General features: G+C 35.2%; 1 protein-coding gene across 1 annotated transcript; it reads right to left on the minus strand.

The window, feature by feature from the left end:
• Window positions 1–2164: 2164 nt before the first annotated feature.
• On the minus strand, window positions 2165–20397 carry LOC116464411 (ankyrin repeat domain-containing protein 30B-like). The gene is made up of 7 exons (XM_032147672.2): window positions 20331–20397; window positions 16995–17025; window positions 14148–14220; window positions 13237–13299; window positions 7250–7328; window positions 6605–6666; window positions 2165–3667 (listed from the first exon to the last, which is right to left on the minus strand). Exons 1-7 carry the CDS (start codon window positions 20395–20397, stop codon window positions 3554–3556), a joined length of 489 nt encoding a protein of 162 aa, XP_032003563.2. The 3' UTR covers window positions 2165–3553.
• Between the last annotated feature and the right edge of the window lie 112 nt (window positions 20398–20509).

The raw sequence follows: 20509 nt of genomic DNA on the forward strand, positions 1-20509 counted from the left end.
CAAATACATACTGCATTAAACATTGAAAATCTTCATGATTATAGAATTATTTAGTGTTAAAAATGATGCATGGCATGAAGAGAATGTTAAGAATAAGTCTCCTGGCCAACACAGTGAAACCCCGTCTCTACTAAAAAAATACAAAAAAATTAGCTGGGCATGGTGGCGGGCGCCTGTAGTCCCAGCTACTCCGTCCGGAGGCTGAGGCAGGAGAATGGTGCGAACCCAGGAGGCAGAGCTTGCAGTGAGAGGAGATTGAGCCACTGCACTCCAGTCTGGGCGACTGAGCAAGACTCTGCCTCAAAAAAAAAAAAAAAAAAAAAAAGTCATATAAAGTATACTCAGAACATTGTAGAAGCTGCTTTATTTAGGTAAACAGGCGCTTGAAATAATCAAAATGTTTTTGATAAAATGTCTGCTGGTAGAAAAAGTACTTGAATAAAATGAAAAAGTAGTAAGGAAAACTTATATTTATGCTATGTTTAAATGAAAGCAGACAAATATTAGAAAAAGTCTTTTTTTGGTCTATGGACAAATTAGATAAAATCTACTTGTCTTTCGACATCTCATTTCTGTTACCACTGTGCAGCAGGGTCTTGGATCTAAGAGGTCAGACCCTTCCCGTGTCTTTCCACAGCTGTGACCTTGGACTACATCATTATTATTTGATACTTATGTTGCTATAAGCACGGCTACCACAAACGGACTCAAAGAGTTCTATTTATAAAAATAATTTCTACTTTTTAAAACACTACTCAAACAAATTGTTGTTATTGTAGTCCCACTGGTTTCCTATTCTTTACACATTTTTTTCTCCTGAAATGTTCCTTCAGATCTATACTGGACAATACACATGTCAATAATTTCAAGTCCAAAGCATTATCTTTTCATGTTTCAAGTTGTACAAAACCGCAGCTTAAACTGTTTTTCTATAAATCCAATGAGAACTTTTGTACATCTAGATATAAGGCAGAATCATATATTTGCCCATAGCTGGACTCAGTGTAATTCTTTAGTTTTTGGCCAAATTTCACCTCAGAACTTGTGAATTACTGGTGAATTCTAAGCCTTATTTTTTATACTATACTACACTAGTGTCTAAAACTCATTCTGAAAATTAGTAGAATTTCACTATCAAGCAGTAATCTACTTACCAGATATATTTTTTTTAAGTATTTTTTTTTTTTTGGAGACAGAGTCTCACTCTGTCACCCAGGCTGGAGTGCAATGGTGCAATCTCAACTCACTGCAGCCTCCTCCTCCTAGGTTCAAGTGATTCTCCTGCCTCAGTTTCCCGAGTAGCTAGGATTACAGGCATGTGCTACCACATCTAACTAATTTTGTATTTTTAGTACAGACAGGGTTTCACCATATTAGCCAGACTGGTCTCGAACTCCTGAACTCAAGTGATCCTCCCACCTCAGGCCTCCCAAAGTGCTGGCATTACAGGCATGAGTTACAGTGCCCAGCTAAGTATGTTTTTAGAAATATCAGAATTTCTTCTGAGCATATGCAATGGTAAGAAAACCAAGTCAAAGCCTCTGATTTTGTATTTTCACATCACTCAATATTAATATCTTTAGAGAATAATAACATCAATAATACACGATACCCCAGAATCCCAAGAATTTTCTTCATCGTCCTTTTGTTTGGATTCTGATGGGAACATCTGATCTATAAAAGGTTAATCACAGATACATTCATGAGAACATTTCTCTACTATAAATTTTAAAAACATATACAAATCTATTTTCATTCATGAATCTGTGGACTTTCTTCTGTAGCCTGTATATTCTATTGGTGGATAACAACCACCACTTCTATAGTCAATTGGTTAGAATTGCAATCTTAAAAATCTAAAAATTAATTTCATATTCATTAGAATGCAAAAAACAATAAAAATTTGACTAATTTGTATTATTATTTCTTCACAAAAGAAGTCATATCCTCTTCTCCCATGAAACACACTATGTCAGATATTTGCTATTCACTCAGAAAACTTTAATTACCTATCATCTCTCATTTCTTTCTAAGTTTTTAGTTTTTAGTATTACTTAGTTTGATTAAGCAATCTTTATTACACGGTTCTTCAAAAAAGATTATTTATCAATAAGTAAGATTCTTCAAGATATTAACTTTTTGATATTAGCAAAATATAAGTCCAACCCTTTTAAATTTCAATATGCCATGACAGTATATTTGGTGTAAATATGTTTTAGATAAATAAGCTTAAAGAACTTGTACTGCATATAAATTAAAAGCTGCTTTAATTACAATGAGATAGTATTTCCTCAATGCAACAATATCTTCAGAATCAACTTGTGACTCCTTGGAGAAACATTAGAAACTTATAGGAAAAATGACTGCTGTAGGTAACCTAAATTTCCAACACTTCATAGAATTAAATCAAGGTCCACGCAAGGTCCAAGAGTGCTGAGAGCCATGAGGCAGAAAATGAATATGTAACAGAAATATTCTAAATGCATCTGAAGTGAATTCACTCAAATTTCCTTTTCAGAAACTCTGAAGTTGCCTGGCTATCTTCTTTCCTGCCCCACTTCCTGCCTCACAATCCATCTTCCTTAGCCAAAATAATGTCTACATCTGTGGTATTGATTCTTCCCATTCAACACTTTTAAAATCAATTTTCCCAACACTTTCTTTCTCTTTGATTAGGGGTAGTATCTGACATCTGTAATTACTATTTCTTTACCTCTTTTTTCCCCTCTGGCCAGAAACATACTCAGAAATAAATGCAATATGATGCTTTCCCTTGACCCTGCCATGCCTTGACCTTCTACCCAACTGCCCTTCTTCCAGATTTTTCCAAAGGAAGGGCTGTTCCCTTGCTACTTAAGAGTGAGGTCCAAGGACCACCAGCATCAGCATCACTTGAGAACTTATTAAAAATGCCAGAATCCCAAGTCTGCTGAATCATTGCATGCATTGTTAACAAGATATTCAGCTGATTTTCTAAAGTTTGAAAACTTCTGGTCTTTACTGAGTCTTTATGACAAACTATATACATGCATGGCTGTGCAAATATGCTTATATTCACCTATTGCAGATAAAATACAACTCTCCATGGTCAGGTGCTTCCATCCCTAATGCCTTCCCATCAGTGAGAAAGACAGGAGTGACAACATGTTTGCTGTAATTCCCTGACAAATTTTGGTAATGAAAGGTCACTTTATATTCTTCAAATCTTTCTAACCATGCTCTATCTTTTTCTAAAGAATTATTTTATTTTACCATCCACCATTATATAAACCTGCTTCTTGTTCCCCCATGCACTCCCTGTACTCTCTGTCTTCCTGTGTCTTCATTCCCTCTTTTACTCCTTTCCTCAGGTCTTAAAGTATATTGAGTTTAAACTAATAATTCAGCTCTTTTTTTTGCACTCTCAATATAATCTGTTGCCAACAACTGAGAAGACACATAACTTTCACTCCTTTTGTTCTTCTATGCTATGCATTTAAAAAAATAATTTTCTTTGGCTGTCAGAGTATATCAGTTCTCACGCAGTTAGACAAACATTTGGTCAAATGATGTTTTAAATAAAAAAATTGTTCTTACCTTCTATATTGTGATTTATTGTTTTGATATCTTTTTGATATGCAGCATCAGGTAAACACATATAATTCTGTGCAGCACTCTTAGAGATAATCTGTTAAAGGTAATATCAATAAATAATTTGTTTTTTTTCCTTTGTTTAAAGTCTCGCAGGGTGGCTCATTGGTGTGATCTCGGCCTACTGCCACCTCTGTCTCCCAGGTTCAAGCGATTCTCCTGCCTCAGCCTCCTGAGTAGCAGGGACTACAGGCATGAGCCACCACGCCTTGCTAATTTGTTATGTTTTTAGGAGACACAGGGTTTCACCATGTTGGCCAGGCTGGTCTTGAACTCCTGACATCAAGTGATCCGCCCACCTCAGCCTCCCAAAGCCCTGGGATTACGGCATGAGCCACATCAATAAATAATTTCAATTTAAAATAATAAAATGACAAACATCCATCTTTTTTATTTAAAATCTTTTTTATAGGGCCGGGCATGGTGGCTCACACCTGTAATCCTAGCACTTTGGGAGGCCAAGGCGGGTGGATCATGAGGTCAAGAGATCGAGACCATCCTGGCCAACTTGGTGAAACCCCATTTCTACTAAAAATACAAAAATTAGCTGGGCATGGTGGTGGGCGCCTGTAATCCCAGCTACTCAGGAGGCTGAGGCAAGAGAATCGCTGGAACCCAGGAGGCAGAGATTGCAGTGAGCTGAGACTGCGCCATTGCACTCCAGCCTGGTTGACGGAGCGAGACTCCGTCTCAAAAAAAAAAAATCTTTTTTTAAAACATATATATATATATATTTTTACTTTAAAGGCAATTTGATTTAAAGCTGTTCACATATTGAACACCAAAACATTTCAAGAGAAAATCTCACATATGCTCTGTAGATAACGCTTATCTTTTATCTTCATGTGGCTATTGACTAGTTTACTGAGCATGGAAAATAAAACATATTCAGAAAAAATTCACTCGTGCATGTATTTCAAAAGGAATTAACTTCAAAGTATCTGCCTTACTCTGTAGTCCTCACCAAAAATAATAGGGCATTTCAAACACAACACAGTATGATTAAACACTTGACATATGCATAATTATAGAATTTTTGTTAAAATCTATGCGCGGCATGAAGAGAATTTTCAGAGTATGTCATGCAGAGTAGGAATCGAACTCTGTAGAAGTTGATTCATTTAGGAAAACAAGGGCTTAAGATAGTAAGAATAATTTTTACAAGTTTTTTGCTGATAAAGAACTGCTTGAATAAAAGGAAAGATTCATAAGGAAAACTTATATTTATGTTAGTTTTAAATGAAAGCAAACAATCATTAGATAAAGTATGCAACTGATTCTTAAGACATAAATTCAGAAAAGCAGAGCAAGCCTTCATAAAAAGAGAAAAATAAAAACATGTATTCATGAAACATCTAACATGTGCCGGACACATTTTTGCAGATTTTTCTTCACCTTAGAATAATGAGGATGATGACGATGTTGGTGGTTACCCCACTTTCTGCTTCCTAGTCATTCTAGGTTGTTAAGAACAAAATGATGAACAAGTATGGTCCACTGTTCTCTCTGTTCAGAATGTCTTCCTCCTTGACTTTCATATGGCTTACTCCTCATCTTTGAGATGGGAGATTAAATGACAGACTCAGAAAGATTTACTCTGACCATAGAATTCCACTGCCACTCCCATACCCATGCTAATTATAACGTTCTTCAATTTTCTCTAACCAAACATTCTCTGTTTTGTTTTGAAGAAAAAGTTATAGCGACTTGTAAGTGTTTTTTATTTGTTATTCTCTTCCTACGAGTACACCATAATCCCTCATCTTGGATATTCAGAGACTCACTGCCTAGCACACGGTACTCAGAAAGAAATTACTCCAGGTCAAAACATTGAAAATCTCATCAGGAAAGTCTAACTTTCCTAACTGCTATATTTCTATGGAAAATCTGCAGCAGTAGCCTGCTGAAAGTTACCATCCCCTTACCCCCAAAATTAGAAATCCACATGCCTGTTACTACTCCCCGTTCTTGTGCTAACAGTACTGCTTTCACATAAATGTCACTTTGATCATTCTGTTCTACATTTGTATACAGACTTAACAGTTTACAAAATGTTTTCTCATTTGTTACAACATTATTTCATCACATGTACCTGAGAGGTAGATACAAGCACTATTTTTATAAACAAGGTTACTGGTATTTCATTAGGTTAAATGATTTTTTCCAAGTTCCCACAGCTAGTAAGTGATGGAACCAAAATACAGACTTATTTTTTGACAACCACTCGTTGCTGTTACCACTATGCAGCTGCTGCTTCTAAGTGGTGAGGCCTTTCCTATCTCTTCCACATCCACAGTTGTGACCTTGGAATACATCATTATTATTTGATACTTACATGGCTGCAAACATGGCTGCCACAAAGGGACTCAGAGTTCTATTTGTGAAAAGAATATCTGCTTATTAAAATACTACTCAACCAAATTGTTGTTATTATAGTTTTACAGGTGTCCTATCTCTCATGTTTACCCAACTCCTGCAATGTTCCTGCAGATCTATACTGGATAATCAAAATATACCAATACTTTCAATTCCCAGGCATTATTTTCTCAAGTTCCAAGTTGAGCAAGACTAAGACTACAGTTTAAACTCTTTCTCCCTGAATCCAATTAGAGCTTTTGTACATCTAGATATACATACAATCATCTATTTGCCCGTAAATGAACGCAGAGAAATTATTTAGTTATTAGACAAACTTAACTTCAGAACTCAAATAGATTCCTAGTAGCTTCTAAGCCTTATTTTCTTTTGCACTATTCTACTCTGGCTTCAAAATTAATCTTGCAAATTAGCAGAATTGCACTATGCAGCTGTTATCTACTTGGCACGTGATTATAAACTATGTTCTGATATATGGCAGAAAATAATTTCTTATAGACATACGCAGAGGTGACACAATAAAGTCAAATCATCTTTTTATGTTTTAAGATTACTCATTACTTAAGTTTTAAAACAACAACAACAACAATACACCTACCTCAGCATCTGAAGGTGATTTTGTATCTTCTTTTTGTCCTGATTCTGATGTGGGCATCTTATCTACAAAATGTTATTCACAGACACATATATGAGAACATTTATTACTGTAAATGTAAAAACATATACAAATCTATTTCCGTTTATGAATATTTCAAAAATAAAAGTAATAGCAAAAATAGAATTTCAAAATTGAAGCAGGTTCAGAAAAAAGAATTGATAGTATGAACAAAGACAGCAAACAGTATTTTTTTTTTTTTTGAGATGGAGTCTCGCTCTGTCCCCCAGGTTGGAGTGCAGTGGCGTGATCTTGGCTCACTGCAAGCCCCACCTCCTGGGTTCACACCATTCTCCTGCCTCAGCCTCCCCAGTAGCTGGGACTACAGGCGCCCACCACCACACCCGGCTAATTTTTTGTATTTTTAGTAGAGACAGGGTTTCACCATGGTCTCGATCTCCTGACCTCATGATCCGCCCATCTCGGCCTCCCAAAGTGCAGCAAAAAGTACTCTTTTAAGTAGACATTGTTATTTGGTCTATAAAATTGTTTTCTAAATAATAGCATTTAAGCATAGAAAAATTTTCAGAGATATTCACTAAATTACCACTTCTATTATTTTAGTATAAAAAATAAAATTGTCATTACTTGTTTGATCTTGTGGAGCTTGTTCAATAATGCCAATATCATTTTCTTGTTGTCCAGTTACTGTCTTTGTTGCTCCCTCCTATTACAAACAAAAACCAAAAAGCAACAACAAAAAAACACTTCAGAAAAAAATTGTATTTATTCACTCACTCACTCAATTTGTTAGACAATAAAAAATATATACATTGTATCTATCAAATCACAGGCACTACCCTGGGAGAAGCAGAAAATATACACAGAAGATAGATTCTGGCTTACATTCAAGAAATGGTAGAGACATGTGAAAACAATAAGAACAGAAAAGTATAATTCACCAGTTCTACAATCTAAGTCAATAAAATACATAAGGGCATAAAGGAGAGAACGATCAGTTTCACCTGAAAAGCACAGAAAATGCTGCCATAATGGGGCCATATTTGGAAGGACAGGCAAAGTGCAGAGTTAGGATACAAAGACTCTAGGTGCAATAGCATATTCAAAATAATAAGGCATGAAATAACATGGCAACTGAGGGATGCCAAAGGGATGTGGTAAAACTGGAACACAGTCAGAGGAAACGAGTTGAAGAGATAAAATGGGGCCAAACCATGTAAGATATGTGTCACACTAGAATGTGAACTTACCCCTTCATGTAATGGGTATCCACTCAATATGCACATGAATTACATCATTACAAATAAATTTTAGAAAGGTGACCCTTCCAGCGATGTAAAGATAGATGAACATGGGGAGATGGGGCAAAACTAGAAAGGAGCACTTCAAAATTATAGGTAGAGAGTTAATTATGGTAATAAGATATGGAAAATTATAATAAGGTAGATAATACAAAATTTGGTGTGTGACTGGATTGGTGACCAGGAGGAGGGTTGAAGTGCAAGATGTGGGGGACGGTTGAAATGCAGGTTGAAGTGCTTGAGCATTTCATGGCTACTTCCTAGGTGTTATTTACTAGAATGGGGAAACCACATGACAGAGTAGATTACAAAGGGTCAGAAAAGAGTCAGGAAAAGAATAAAAATGATGTTTTCAGTTTGAGACCTACAAGATTTGAGGCATCCAAGGGGCTTGGAAGAAAGATCTGGACAAATACATTTGGAGTATAAGTAGATGACCTACATGAGGACAATTACGTAGTGATAAGAAAATAAATATTTATAAGATAGACTAAATGAGTAGAAATAAGCAACACAAATCTACACAGACTGCCAAAATTTTGAAAATGAAATCAAAGGAGAGAGAAAAACATGGGATTAAGTTTCTCAGTTATATATTTCCAAATTTGTTTCCAGAATATAATTTTATTTATATAGGTAAATATTTATTTCTGAAATATTATTGCAATATGCATCATTGAATTGAACGAAAACATTTAATTCTAAAACAAGATTCTACAAAACGACCTCTATAAAAACCTTGAAATTTTTAATTGTGCAAGAGAAACGCTTACCCATAGAATTATGAGGCATTTTTAAGTACTGCTGTAAAGTGAGATAGAAATGTAAACCCTGTTTCAAAATTCACATGCTTTTCTTATGTTCCTGTAAACAATATAATACTAGCTCGAATTGCCTACTTACACCATATAGGATGGTAGTTTAAAATTGGAGAAAAGATCTCACATAAAGAAAATTAAGCAATAATTATTCAAGTTGAAGATTTAATGGTTTTTACACATATCTATGATTGTCAAGCAGGATTCAGTATTCACAGGAAAAGTGAAGAAAGAAATAAAAAATTCAAGTCGACAGGATTCCTGAGTTTTAGAAATAAACAAATATATGTGCAAAGTTTAATAATTATGAAGACTCAAGTTAAGAAGGCCTCCTGGAAATAATATCAAATATCCTCATTGCAAGAGATATTTTAAGAGTAAAAACAATTCTTCCGATGGTAAGTTTGTTTACTCTGTTAACAATCTTCCCTTACACATGATTCTATGATAATAGGTACTTTACTTTAAAAACATTCACAAATATTGAATACATTCATTTGATGTGTGCATATAATACCATTACATACAGATACTATGAGCAAAGGATGTCAGAATATTTCTAGAGATTAATAATTTCTACATTTATTTCTTTGAGAGTGTTCTAGCTTAAAAGTGATTTTTCTCTTTTAAGAGATACAGATTAAGAACCTTGTTCATATGATCAGAAAATTTAATTTTAATAAACAGCTTAAATAAAATGCTTATTTATACTCTATTATCAAAAATATTCAAAACAGCTACTATGGTTACATCAAAGAGTAAGATAAACTAGGTAAATAACCTAAGAATATGTCAAACATTAAATTATAAATCTTAAACCAGAAATCAACGAGTCAAAATTAAAAATTCCCAATAAAGCTGACAAGACCTAAAACAGATTTCACTTTGCATTCTACATTAATATAAGTATGACTACATTAAATATAAAACATAAAGTTACTAAAAGAAGTGAGAATTAAATTTTCATTCCTTGTTTATAATTTTTTTGTTGACACACTATGAATGTACATATTTTGGGGGTACATATTATCACTTAATACATTCACATAATCAAAACAGAATAATTGAGATATTAATCACCCTAAGTATTTATCTTTCCTTTATGTTAGAAACATTCAAATTATTCTCTACTAGGTATTTTAAAGAGTACAACAGATTGCTCTTACCTATACTTACCCTTATATCTTCTTTCAGCTTTTTATTAAAATCAGCTACAAGTCACTCAAAAACACCTGAGCTGTATTTTATTACCTAGCTATGTTTTCTTAATTTTTATTTTAAATCATTTATATCATATCTTTTATTGTAGAGAGTTCCTGCTCTCATTTAAACAACTATTTTTGCTGTGTTTCTTTTTATAATAATCTGTGTCATCTTGACTGTCTCATGGAGTCTCTATGTTTATCTCACCCTTCTTCAACGAATTATTTCATTTCACCCCCTTCATGTAATTTATTATTATTACAAATATGGTGGTATCCATTAGATTGTTATTTTTCTTTTTTTTTTTTTTGAAACAGTGTCTCGTTCTGTCCCCCAGGCTGGAGTGCAGTGGTGTGATCTCAGCTCACCACAAGCTCCGCCTCCTGGGTTCACGCCATTCTCCTGCCTAAGCCTCCGGAGTAGCTGGGACTACAGGCGCCCACCACCACGCCCAGCTAATTTTTTGTATTTTTAGTAGAGACGAGGTTTCACCATGTTAGCCAGGATGGTCTCTATCTCCTGACCTCATGATCCACCCTCCTCGGCCTCCCAAAGTGCTGGGATTACAGGCATGAGCCACCGCGCCCGGCCTCTAGATTTTTTTTTAACCAAAATAACCTAGGACAAAAATTTACCCTTACATAGTTTATAATATTGTAGAAATAATTAAAATTTAAAAAGTTAAGTTACATGTTATATTTTGAAATATCTTCACGATTTACAGTTGTATTAATTACCTCTTGTGTGGAAAAATGTGAGAGTTTAGTTTTTAATAGTACCTTATTTAACTGGGTTTGCATTGAAATAGTATAGGTTGTTTCTATTCTGTTTGCAAAAAGCTAAGTATAAATAATTGAGCTTCTGCACAGCAAAAGAAACTACCATCAGAGTGAACAGGCAACCTACAGAATGGGAGAAAATTTTTGCAACCTACTCATCTGACAAAGGGCTAATATCCAGAATCTACAATGAACTCAAACAAATTTACAAGAAAAAAACAAACAACCCCATCAAAAAGTGGGCGAACGACATGAACAGACACTTCTCAAAAGAATACATTTATGCACGCAAAAAACACATGAAAAAATGCTCATCATCACTGGCCATCAGAGAAATGCAAATCAAAACCACAATGAGATACCATCTCACACCAGTTAGAATGGCCATCATTAAAAAGTCAGGAAACAACAGGTGCTGGAGAGGATGTGGAGAAATAGGAACTGTTGGTGGGACTGTAAACTAGTTCAACCACTGTGGAAGTCAGTGTGGCGATTCCTCAGGGATCTAGAACTAGAAATACCATTTGACCCAGCCATCCCATTACTGGGTATATACCCAAAGGACTATAAATCATGCTGCTATAAAGACACATGCACAGGTATGTTTATTGCGGCACTATTCACAATAGCAAAGACTTGGAACCAACCCAAATGTCCAACAACGATAGACTGGATTAAGAAAATGTGGCACATATACACCATGGAATACTGTGCAGCCATAAAAAAGGATGAGTTCATGTCCTTTGTAGGGACATGGATGAAACTGGAAAACATCATTCTCAGTAAACTATCGCAAGGACAAAAAAAACAAACACTGCATGTTCTCACTCATAGGTGGGAATTGAACAATGAGAACTCATGGACACAGGAAGGGGAATATCACACTCCGGGGACTGTTGTGGGGTGGGGGGAGGGGGGAGGGACAGCATTAGGAGATATACCTAATGCTAAATGACGAGTTAATGGGTGCAGCAAACCAACACAGCACATGGATACATATGTAACAAACCTGCACATTGTGCACATGTACCCTAAAACCTAAAGTATAATAATAAAATAAAAAATAAATAAATAAATAAATAAATAATTGTACAAATTCTGCTTCTTCCAAGAAACAGAAAAAAAAGAGTAAATCATGGGGAGGGCAATGATTGATTAATGAAAATCATAAATAGCAACTAAATAGAAACCTGTAAATAAATATGCTGACAATTGAGACAGCAATGCCCAGGCAGCAGACACTGAAAAAATGTATTCTGTGAGGAAAAAAGTCTGGGGTAAATCATTTTTAAAAAGGTGAAGGAGGAGGGAGAAACAAACAAGAGACATGACCATTCAATCAAGTATGAGCTTCAGTCTTGAAAGAAAATGAAAAACAACTATTATAAGACATGATGAAATACATAAAATACAGACTTTTGTTCATAATATATTCCTATAATGCTGATCAGTATTTATACTACAATTAGTTATTTTGTTAATACCTGTGTAATAAAGATTTAAATTTTATTATTATATAATAAGACACTCAGTTAAACATGGTCTTCAGCCAATACCTAAAAGCGAGAACATACTACAGAGAGAAAAAAATGTAAAAGGAATGTTTCATAAACTTTTTGCCTGAAGAAAGTATTGGTAATAAGAATTTTAGAGTAATGTATTCCTTGAAAAGATATGTTTAATAGAACATGAGTTTCAGCCTGGCGCGGTGGCTCATGCTGTAATCCCAGCACTTTGGGAGGCCAAGGAGGGTGGATCATGAGGTCAAGAGATCGAGACCGTCCTGGCCAACATGGTAAAACCCTGTCTCTACTAAAATCACAAAAATAAATTTTTTTTATTTTTACATGCCTATAGGCCCAGCTACACAGGAGGCTGAGGCAGGAGAATTGCTTGAACCCGGAAGGAAGAGGATGCAGTGAGCCGAGATCATGCCACTGCACTCCAGCCTGCATGACAGAGTGAGACCCCATCTCAAAAAAAAAAAAAAAGCATGAGTTGAGATTAAAATATATTAAATTTTTTTAATCTAAACTCCACTTGCAGAATACTAGAAAATATAGCATAACCTTCTTTCTTATTTACTACATATCTCTGATTGTCTTCTTATTTAAGACATATTTTCTCATGATAATTCACATGAATTTATGCATTCTAAATATTAAAAGAAAATATAAACTTAAACCATATTTTAGAAATGCATTAATTATAAGATATATTATGCATCTTATCTTACTTGTAACATTCCATAACATAAAAATTCATTTGTCTGCTTATTTATTCACATTGAAAACCTCTTAAAATGCTATTTATAGGCAAGACTGTATTCTGGGCACACTAGGATGCACACAAGTAACCTGCAATATCTCATAGTGATGCAAGAGCTTCAAAACGATTATATAAACAACTAAATACAAAATCTTTTGAAATTTAAAATTTTCAAATGTTATCAAAGATCTTCGAACAATCTGTTTAAAAACTGCAATTTAAAAATTCTGAAATTAAAATCTTACCATATGCTTATTAAGAGTCTCTGCTTCCACAACTGGTTGTTTACTTGGGGTTAAACCTGCATTCTTCATTTAGACAAAGAATTTAAAGTATACTTTTAATTAAATGACTTAGAAAACACACTGGCATGCCTTAAAAATACAGATTCTGAGAAAGAGAATTTACATTTCTAGATTTCTACAATATTTTTTAAATTAGAGATAAGGTCTCGCTATGTTGCCCACACTGGTCTCAAACTCTTGGGCTCAAGCAATCCTCCTGCATCAGCCTCCTTGGTAGCTGGAACTACAGGCATGCACCACCATGCCCAAATAAATTTTCACAATTTCTAATATTATTTTGGTGTAATTAAAGAACCAAGAAGAGAAACTGAGAAAAAGCTCTCTCCTAAAAACTACGTGATACCAAAATAATAAGTGCAAGAAAAACCTATATGCTATGTGGCACAGTTTTGGAACTGAACAGTATCAGAGAGATTCCTTGATTACTATAATAAGTAACTTGATCCATTAAAGTTAAATTTAAGCATGAGTTTTTTTAAGTTACAATGGGATAATTTTCAAACTCACAGTAAGTACACTTATCCAAATATAAATTTACCAGATTTTATATATTCTCTACTGCGGAAAAGTTTTTTCTAATATAACGTTCTTGTCACTGTGTATTCTCCAGCCCATTCCTTTTTTGGGCCCTCACACCCTCAAAGTATTTACCAATCATTTGTTATGTACTAAAGTAAAAAAAAAAAGTTTAAATCAACTACTCATATTTTATATAAAATGTTCTTATCTGACCAACTTTATATTACAAACATGAAATAATGATACTTACACCACTGCAAAACATGAAAAGTAAACACTATACCGAACTAGATTCCAACTGAGAAAATCAACTTCACAAGAGACTATTTTACCTTGGTAGCAAGATTAAAGTCTTCCTCAACTTTTGTAGACTGTGAAATTTCAATAGTCGTTTTGCCAAAAAGACTTTAGAGAAAGAAGATACAACATAAATGAGCAAATTCATGTATTTTAAAATCTGCTAGTTCATATCTTGGTGTTCACTTTAAAAAATGAAAACAAAAAGCAAAATCTGGGGAAAGATCAGTCCTCTGTATATTAAATCATGTTTCTTGGTAAAATTAACATATGCCCTCTGTTTTTATAAAAGATTTTAGTTACCTATTTTTGACTGTACCTCCCCAACCTATAACATCCAATGAACACTCACTCTTAGTTCCATAAAAAATAGTGACAGCCAGTATAATTGGCATACCCTGAGTATAATTCATCCTCATAAACTGTCCTCAGTGATGAACTGGAAATCTACTTAATGACTGACATAACTTTTGATATCTAAACTGGAACAAACTTGATAACCTAAAATGAGGAAGAAAGACACAGTTACCTTGTCCTTTTTCCATTATCTATCTCTGATTCAAAGACTAATCTGTGTCACAGGAAAATGACATTCTTTGTTTTTCAGCATAAAATCCACTTAAGAAGGCCCTGTTGCTTCCCTTCACCCTAAAACACTACAGAGAGTGCCCTGAAATATTTGAAATGTTGAAAAGCTGACCCTACAAATGTCAAATCACAAATGTATGTTTGTTATTGGGAATATTTTTCTCAACAAAAATTGAAACATTAAAAATAATAAAATCTAACTACTTATTTTATACTTGTCCTTCCTTGTTCAGGTCTACATAAACTAGCAAAGCCTTAAAAATCTTCGTAGGTACTTATACCCAAGGAGAGAGACTGCTAGAAAAACTGAGTCCTGATAGTTGGATTTCTCTAAGTACCATATACACACAGAGAGAAAGATCTAGAAGTGGGAGCCACTATATATATAGTGAAAGTGTCTCCCACTTCCAGATCTTTCTTCTGCAGGGCTTCATGGCAGTCTCCAACCTTTAAATATTCAGCTCATCAAAGCACAGATTACTGAAAAGATAAACTCAATGACCAGCCAAGAAGCTCTGTATTTACCTGTTCCTGGAAAACAACTAAATGGAGTCTCAGTCAGTCATTCACCTCCAGCATAAACATGTTACCAAAAACCCAACTGAAGCTCCATGACTTATTTGCCAGCCAATCTTACCCCTGCTTTACATGTACATGGGTAGGACATCAGAGGCTTGGAAAAAGAGGCAAAGGGGAGGGGACACCTGCCCTGGGCCACAGATCTATGTAATTCAGCAACCTTCAATCTCCTAGCACTCAAGGGGCTCTAAGCCACTCCTGTGAGATTTGGGGTGAAAGAAGAGAATAGGACATTTCTATGATAGTAGAGACTTTTTTTTTTTTACCCTTTCAATAGAAAGCTTGAAGTGTGTCCACTCCTCCAATTAAACAAGCAAAAAAGCAGCGACCTATTCAAGACTTCTTTTGAACCATATTTTAGTATGCCTTTCTAGGTAACTCCCAATGTCTACTGTGTTTCTGTTCTAATTTATCTTCATCAGACTTGTCATAAGATGCAACATTCTGATCTCTTTGGTAAAACCCTTACTCCTACCAATCCTGCGATTGTTTCTCTTCAAACTTGGCCTTTCCCTGCTAATTCCATTCTTATCTACTTCCACTGGGTTCTCCAGCTAATTCCATTCTTATCCTTTTCAATTTGTTTAATTAGACCCATTCCCTCTTCCTTTCTATTATTCAAACACTCACTTACATGACTATATAAAAACAAGAGTAATGGGCTTTGAAATGAATTTAAATATTACTTCTGCTACCTCCTATATTTAAATAAGTCACTTTGAGTTTCAGACCCTCCATCTTAACAACCATTTTTCTAGGATATTAAATACAGGTTGAAATATGAAAGTATTTTGATTAGTCTCCAAGAATCCTTAAAATCCTAAAATTCCATGTGCTTTTAATTTTACCTATAGAAAACATGGGGCTGGTGGAAAGGAATAAAATAATAGAAGAAATGAACACCAACGAAAGCAGAGAAGAAAGTAATCAGGAAAAGATTATAGAAAAGTTATGGAAGAAGAAAAGGAGACTCTAGAAAAAAAATGAAGAGTGCATGCAACTAGACAAGGTTACTGCTTTGAAGAAAAACTAAACTGGGAAGTCAGTAAACAGAGAAATATATAAGAAATAGCCTCTAAATATGATTAACATATCTATATGTAGATATTCTCCAATAAGAGTAAAATAATTAATCTATAGGATTTACCTGGTCTTGCTTATGAAACAAAAACCTATGTCTTGTCACCACAGCTAAGTCAGATCTGCTCTAAAAACTTTGATGATAAAAACAAGGTACTGGTATACAACTTTGACTCTTAAACATGTTAGAACAAAGTCTTGGATTAACCAGTGTTCTAAGAGAAAACTCTAAAAAGAGTTAACATATAACAAAATGTGACTTTTTGAATTGATCCCATCTGGACTTGTACCTTGATCCTAGTGATACAAAGGTCTCCATCAATCTATGCCGAGGGGCAAGAGAAGGGATTTGGGAGCAAGGTAGGCTGATGGCAAACTCAAGGGTCAGCTACTTTTTAGCTATGAAATCATAGGCCAATTAATCAACCTCTCTGAGCCACATTTGACTGATTAATACAAAGTAGGTGATAGTAGCACAGATGATTTGCAAAGCTGTGTGATGACTATGTGAGATGATAAATATTAAGCACATAATATATTGTCTAGCCCACAGTAGAATCCTCAACAGATAGTTATTTCTTTCCTATATATTTTCTGAGTTAACATATACGTTTAAAAAAACCATGAAGTCTTACCTGATTATAGACTCTACAGAACTCACATCCACTATTAAAGAAAAAAAGTAAAATACATTAAATCAACAAATATAGATCGAAAATACCGAATATTAAAAACATAAGAGGGCATGATGGCACATGCCTATAATCCCAGCTACTTGGGAAGGTGAGGCAGGAGGATCACCTCAGGAGCCCAGGAGTCTGAAAGCAGCCTGGGAGACATCGCGAGACTTCAACTTAATTTAAAAGAATCATGCACACTTTCGTGCATGATCCAGATCTTGTATAAAAAAGCATAATACTCCAACACTTTGTTACAAAGACTCAGATGATTTGATATACGGCATTCCTGTGGGACCATACATTGAGACTATAGTACAATTATTATTAAGTATACTATTGGTAGAAAATTTGATGCATTAAGAACTATTATTTCCCCTCCTTTATAGTTCCCAAATGAAAGGAAAAACAGAATTTATCACAATTTGATATCTAAAAGTGAACTACAGTGTCCAATAGCCGTAATGCAAACCGAATCCCATAAGACTGACAGAAAATTGTATTATTAGCAGAACTAGTATAAGTGGACAGTGTCAACCTTAGAAAGTATAATTTCTATTCATCCTGATGGTAGTTTCTTTTGCTTTGCAGAAGCTCTTTAGTTTAACTAGATCCCATTTGTCAATTTTGGCTTTTGTTGCCGTTGCTTTTGGTGGTTTAGACATGAAGTCCTTGCCCATGCCTATGTCCTGAATGGTATTGCCTAGGTTTTCTTCTAGGGTTTTTATGGTTTTAGGTCTAACATTTAAGTCTTTAATCCATCTTGAATTAATTTTTGTATAAGGTGTAAGGAAGGGATCCAGTTTCAGCTTTCTACATACGGCTAGCCAGTTTTCACAGCACCACTTATTAAATAGGCAATACTTTCCCCATTTCTTGTTTTTGTCAAGTTTGTCAAAGATCAGATGGTTGTAGCATGGCACATGTATACATATATAACAAACCTGCACTTTGTGCACATGTACCCTAGAACTTAAAGTATAACTTAAAAAAAAAAAAAAAGAATAGGAAACCACCTTGAACTAAAAAGTAAAAACAAAAAAAAAAAAAAAAGAAAGTATAATTTCTAGACAAATGAACTCAGAGCAGTTAGAACAGAGGATACAGTAGTCTCTCTTTATCTGCTCTACGTGTAGAAAGAAACACACACAACATGATTTCCCTCTGCTCTCACACCACATTCATCAAAACAGAAGACTTCTGCGACCAAATGTGTGAAGGATTTTCTCCACCAACAAGTAAGTAATCAATTCTGTAGCAGAAACCAGCTGGCTGTCCTCTATTAAATTCCAACACTATCTATCTAGAAATAGTCTCAGATTCCACAGGCTGAGGGCTCAGTCTCACAAGACTGCCCTCCCACACCAGTTGCAAATCTGGGTCTCTGAAACTTCTAACCAGCTGGTTTCAAGTTGGGGTTCTCAAGACTCCCTCTTTGGGTTTAACATGCTAGAGTGCCCCAAAGATTAAGGGAAACACATTTACCAGTTTATTATAAAGGGTGTCATAAAGGAGACACGATGAGATGCATATGGCAAGTTATGGGGGAACGGGCATGGAGTTTCCATGCCCTCCCAGGGCACATCAGCCTCCAAATACTTCCATACATTCAGCTTTCTGGAAGGTCTCCGATCGCAGTCCTTCTAGGTTCTTAAGAAAGCTTTATTACATAGGCATGAATGAAAAAATCTGCGGCCATTGGTAATTGACCTAACCTTCAGCTCTTGTCACCTCCTCAGAGGTTGAGGGGTGGGGCTGAAAGTCCCAACACTCTAATCATGCCTTGTTCTTTTTTTGTGACCAGCTCCTATCCTGAAGCTACCTAGGGACTGCCAGCCATCATTCAATTATTAGCATACAAAGACATCACTTTGGAGATTCTAAACATTTTATGAATTGGATGCCACAAAACAGTGTTGAAGACCAAACGTATATTTCACAATATAATATCCATGGTTTGCATTTCTGTGACTTCACAGAAATGTGGTCAACTGTAGTCCAAAAATATTAAATGGGGAATTCCAGAAATATACAAGTCATAAGTCCTAAATAATGTGTCATTCTAAGGAGTGTAATGAAATATTAAGACATCCTGTTCCATCTCTCCCAGGTCATGAATCGTCCCTTTGTATATGCTATCTGCCCATTAGTCATCAAAATGGTCTGTTCCTGAATCCCAGCCATCAACATTATCATGGCTTAATGATCCAGGGTAACATGAAGCAGATGATCCTCCTTCTGATGTGTAGTCAGATAGCCAGAAATAATTAGTAGCCTAACACCACATGACAACTCCTGCCTTATTCACCTGACTTCAACACATCACATAGGCATTATATCATCTCACAATCATCACAGGAACAAGAAGGGTGAGTACAGTACAAGACACTTTGAGAGACTGCACTCACCTAACTTTGATTACAATATATTGTAATTATTTTATTATGAGTTATTGTTAATCTGTTTCTGTGCCTAATTTATGAATAAAACTTTATCAGAAATATGCATATATAGAAGAAAACATGAATGTATAGGGTTCCATACTATCCACAGTTTCAGACATTCACTGGGTGTCTTAGAAAATACCCCCTGTGGATAAGGGTGAATTACTGTACTCTGTGTGTGTGTGTGTGTGTGTGTGTGTGTGTGTGTGAGAGAGAGAGAGAGAGAGAGAGAGAGAGAGAGAGAGACAACACAGATCTCCACTCTCCACAAGAAGCAGATAAAAAAGACAGCACTTTTCCTCACATACGACCCTTAGGTTTTAATAATTCTGGAAAAATGCTGGCATGTGTACTCACCAGTCTAGACAATTTTCCAGACCCTGTGTATGTTGGCTGCTTTAATTACAAAAAGTTAGGTAGGATCATGGGAGATTTCTTCTTGGACACCAGAAATATTAACCACATCAACGGTACACTTAACAACTCTAAAAGAATTCTTTTGAACAGATTACCACTGAAAAACTTGTAAGTTAAATCCAATTGACTTTTCAGTAATCTCACTGCTTGAAATTCTCACATTTAAAAGAAATTTACAACATCACTTTCTCTGACTCCTCTCCTACTTTTCATTAGCCACTGTTCAATCTCCTTTACCAAGTCCTTTGACTCTGTAAAATGTTGAAACTCCCAGGGTTTTGTCAATGGCTTTCTTCTTATTCTACATCTTCTGCATCATGGATAAGCTCATTGAGATCTATGGCTTTGCCTAATAATTATAATAAAATTATTCTAGGCCTGCATCTCCAACCAAAGTGCTATCTCCAGCTAGAAACACCTATAATCCAATTACCTCCTGGAAATATCCCACATAAATGTTTCATTAAAGTCAACGTAAAGAAGACTTTGGTCTGTCCCATGACTGTTTGCACTTTTCTGTTGACCTGACAATTTCCTACTCCTTCCCCATGAGCATTGTAAATTACTCATGCACAATGTGGAAACTTATGAATGACCTGAGATTTTTTCTGT

The sequence above is a fragment of the Hylobates moloch genome, unplaced genomic scaffold (genome assembly GCF_009828535.3).
Source record: "Hylobates moloch isolate HMO894 unplaced genomic scaffold, HMol_V3 SCAFFOLD_631, whole genome shotgun sequence".
In the NCBI taxonomy this organism is placed as follows: domain Eukaryota; kingdom Metazoa; phylum Chordata; class Mammalia; order Primates; family Hylobatidae; genus Hylobates; species Hylobates moloch.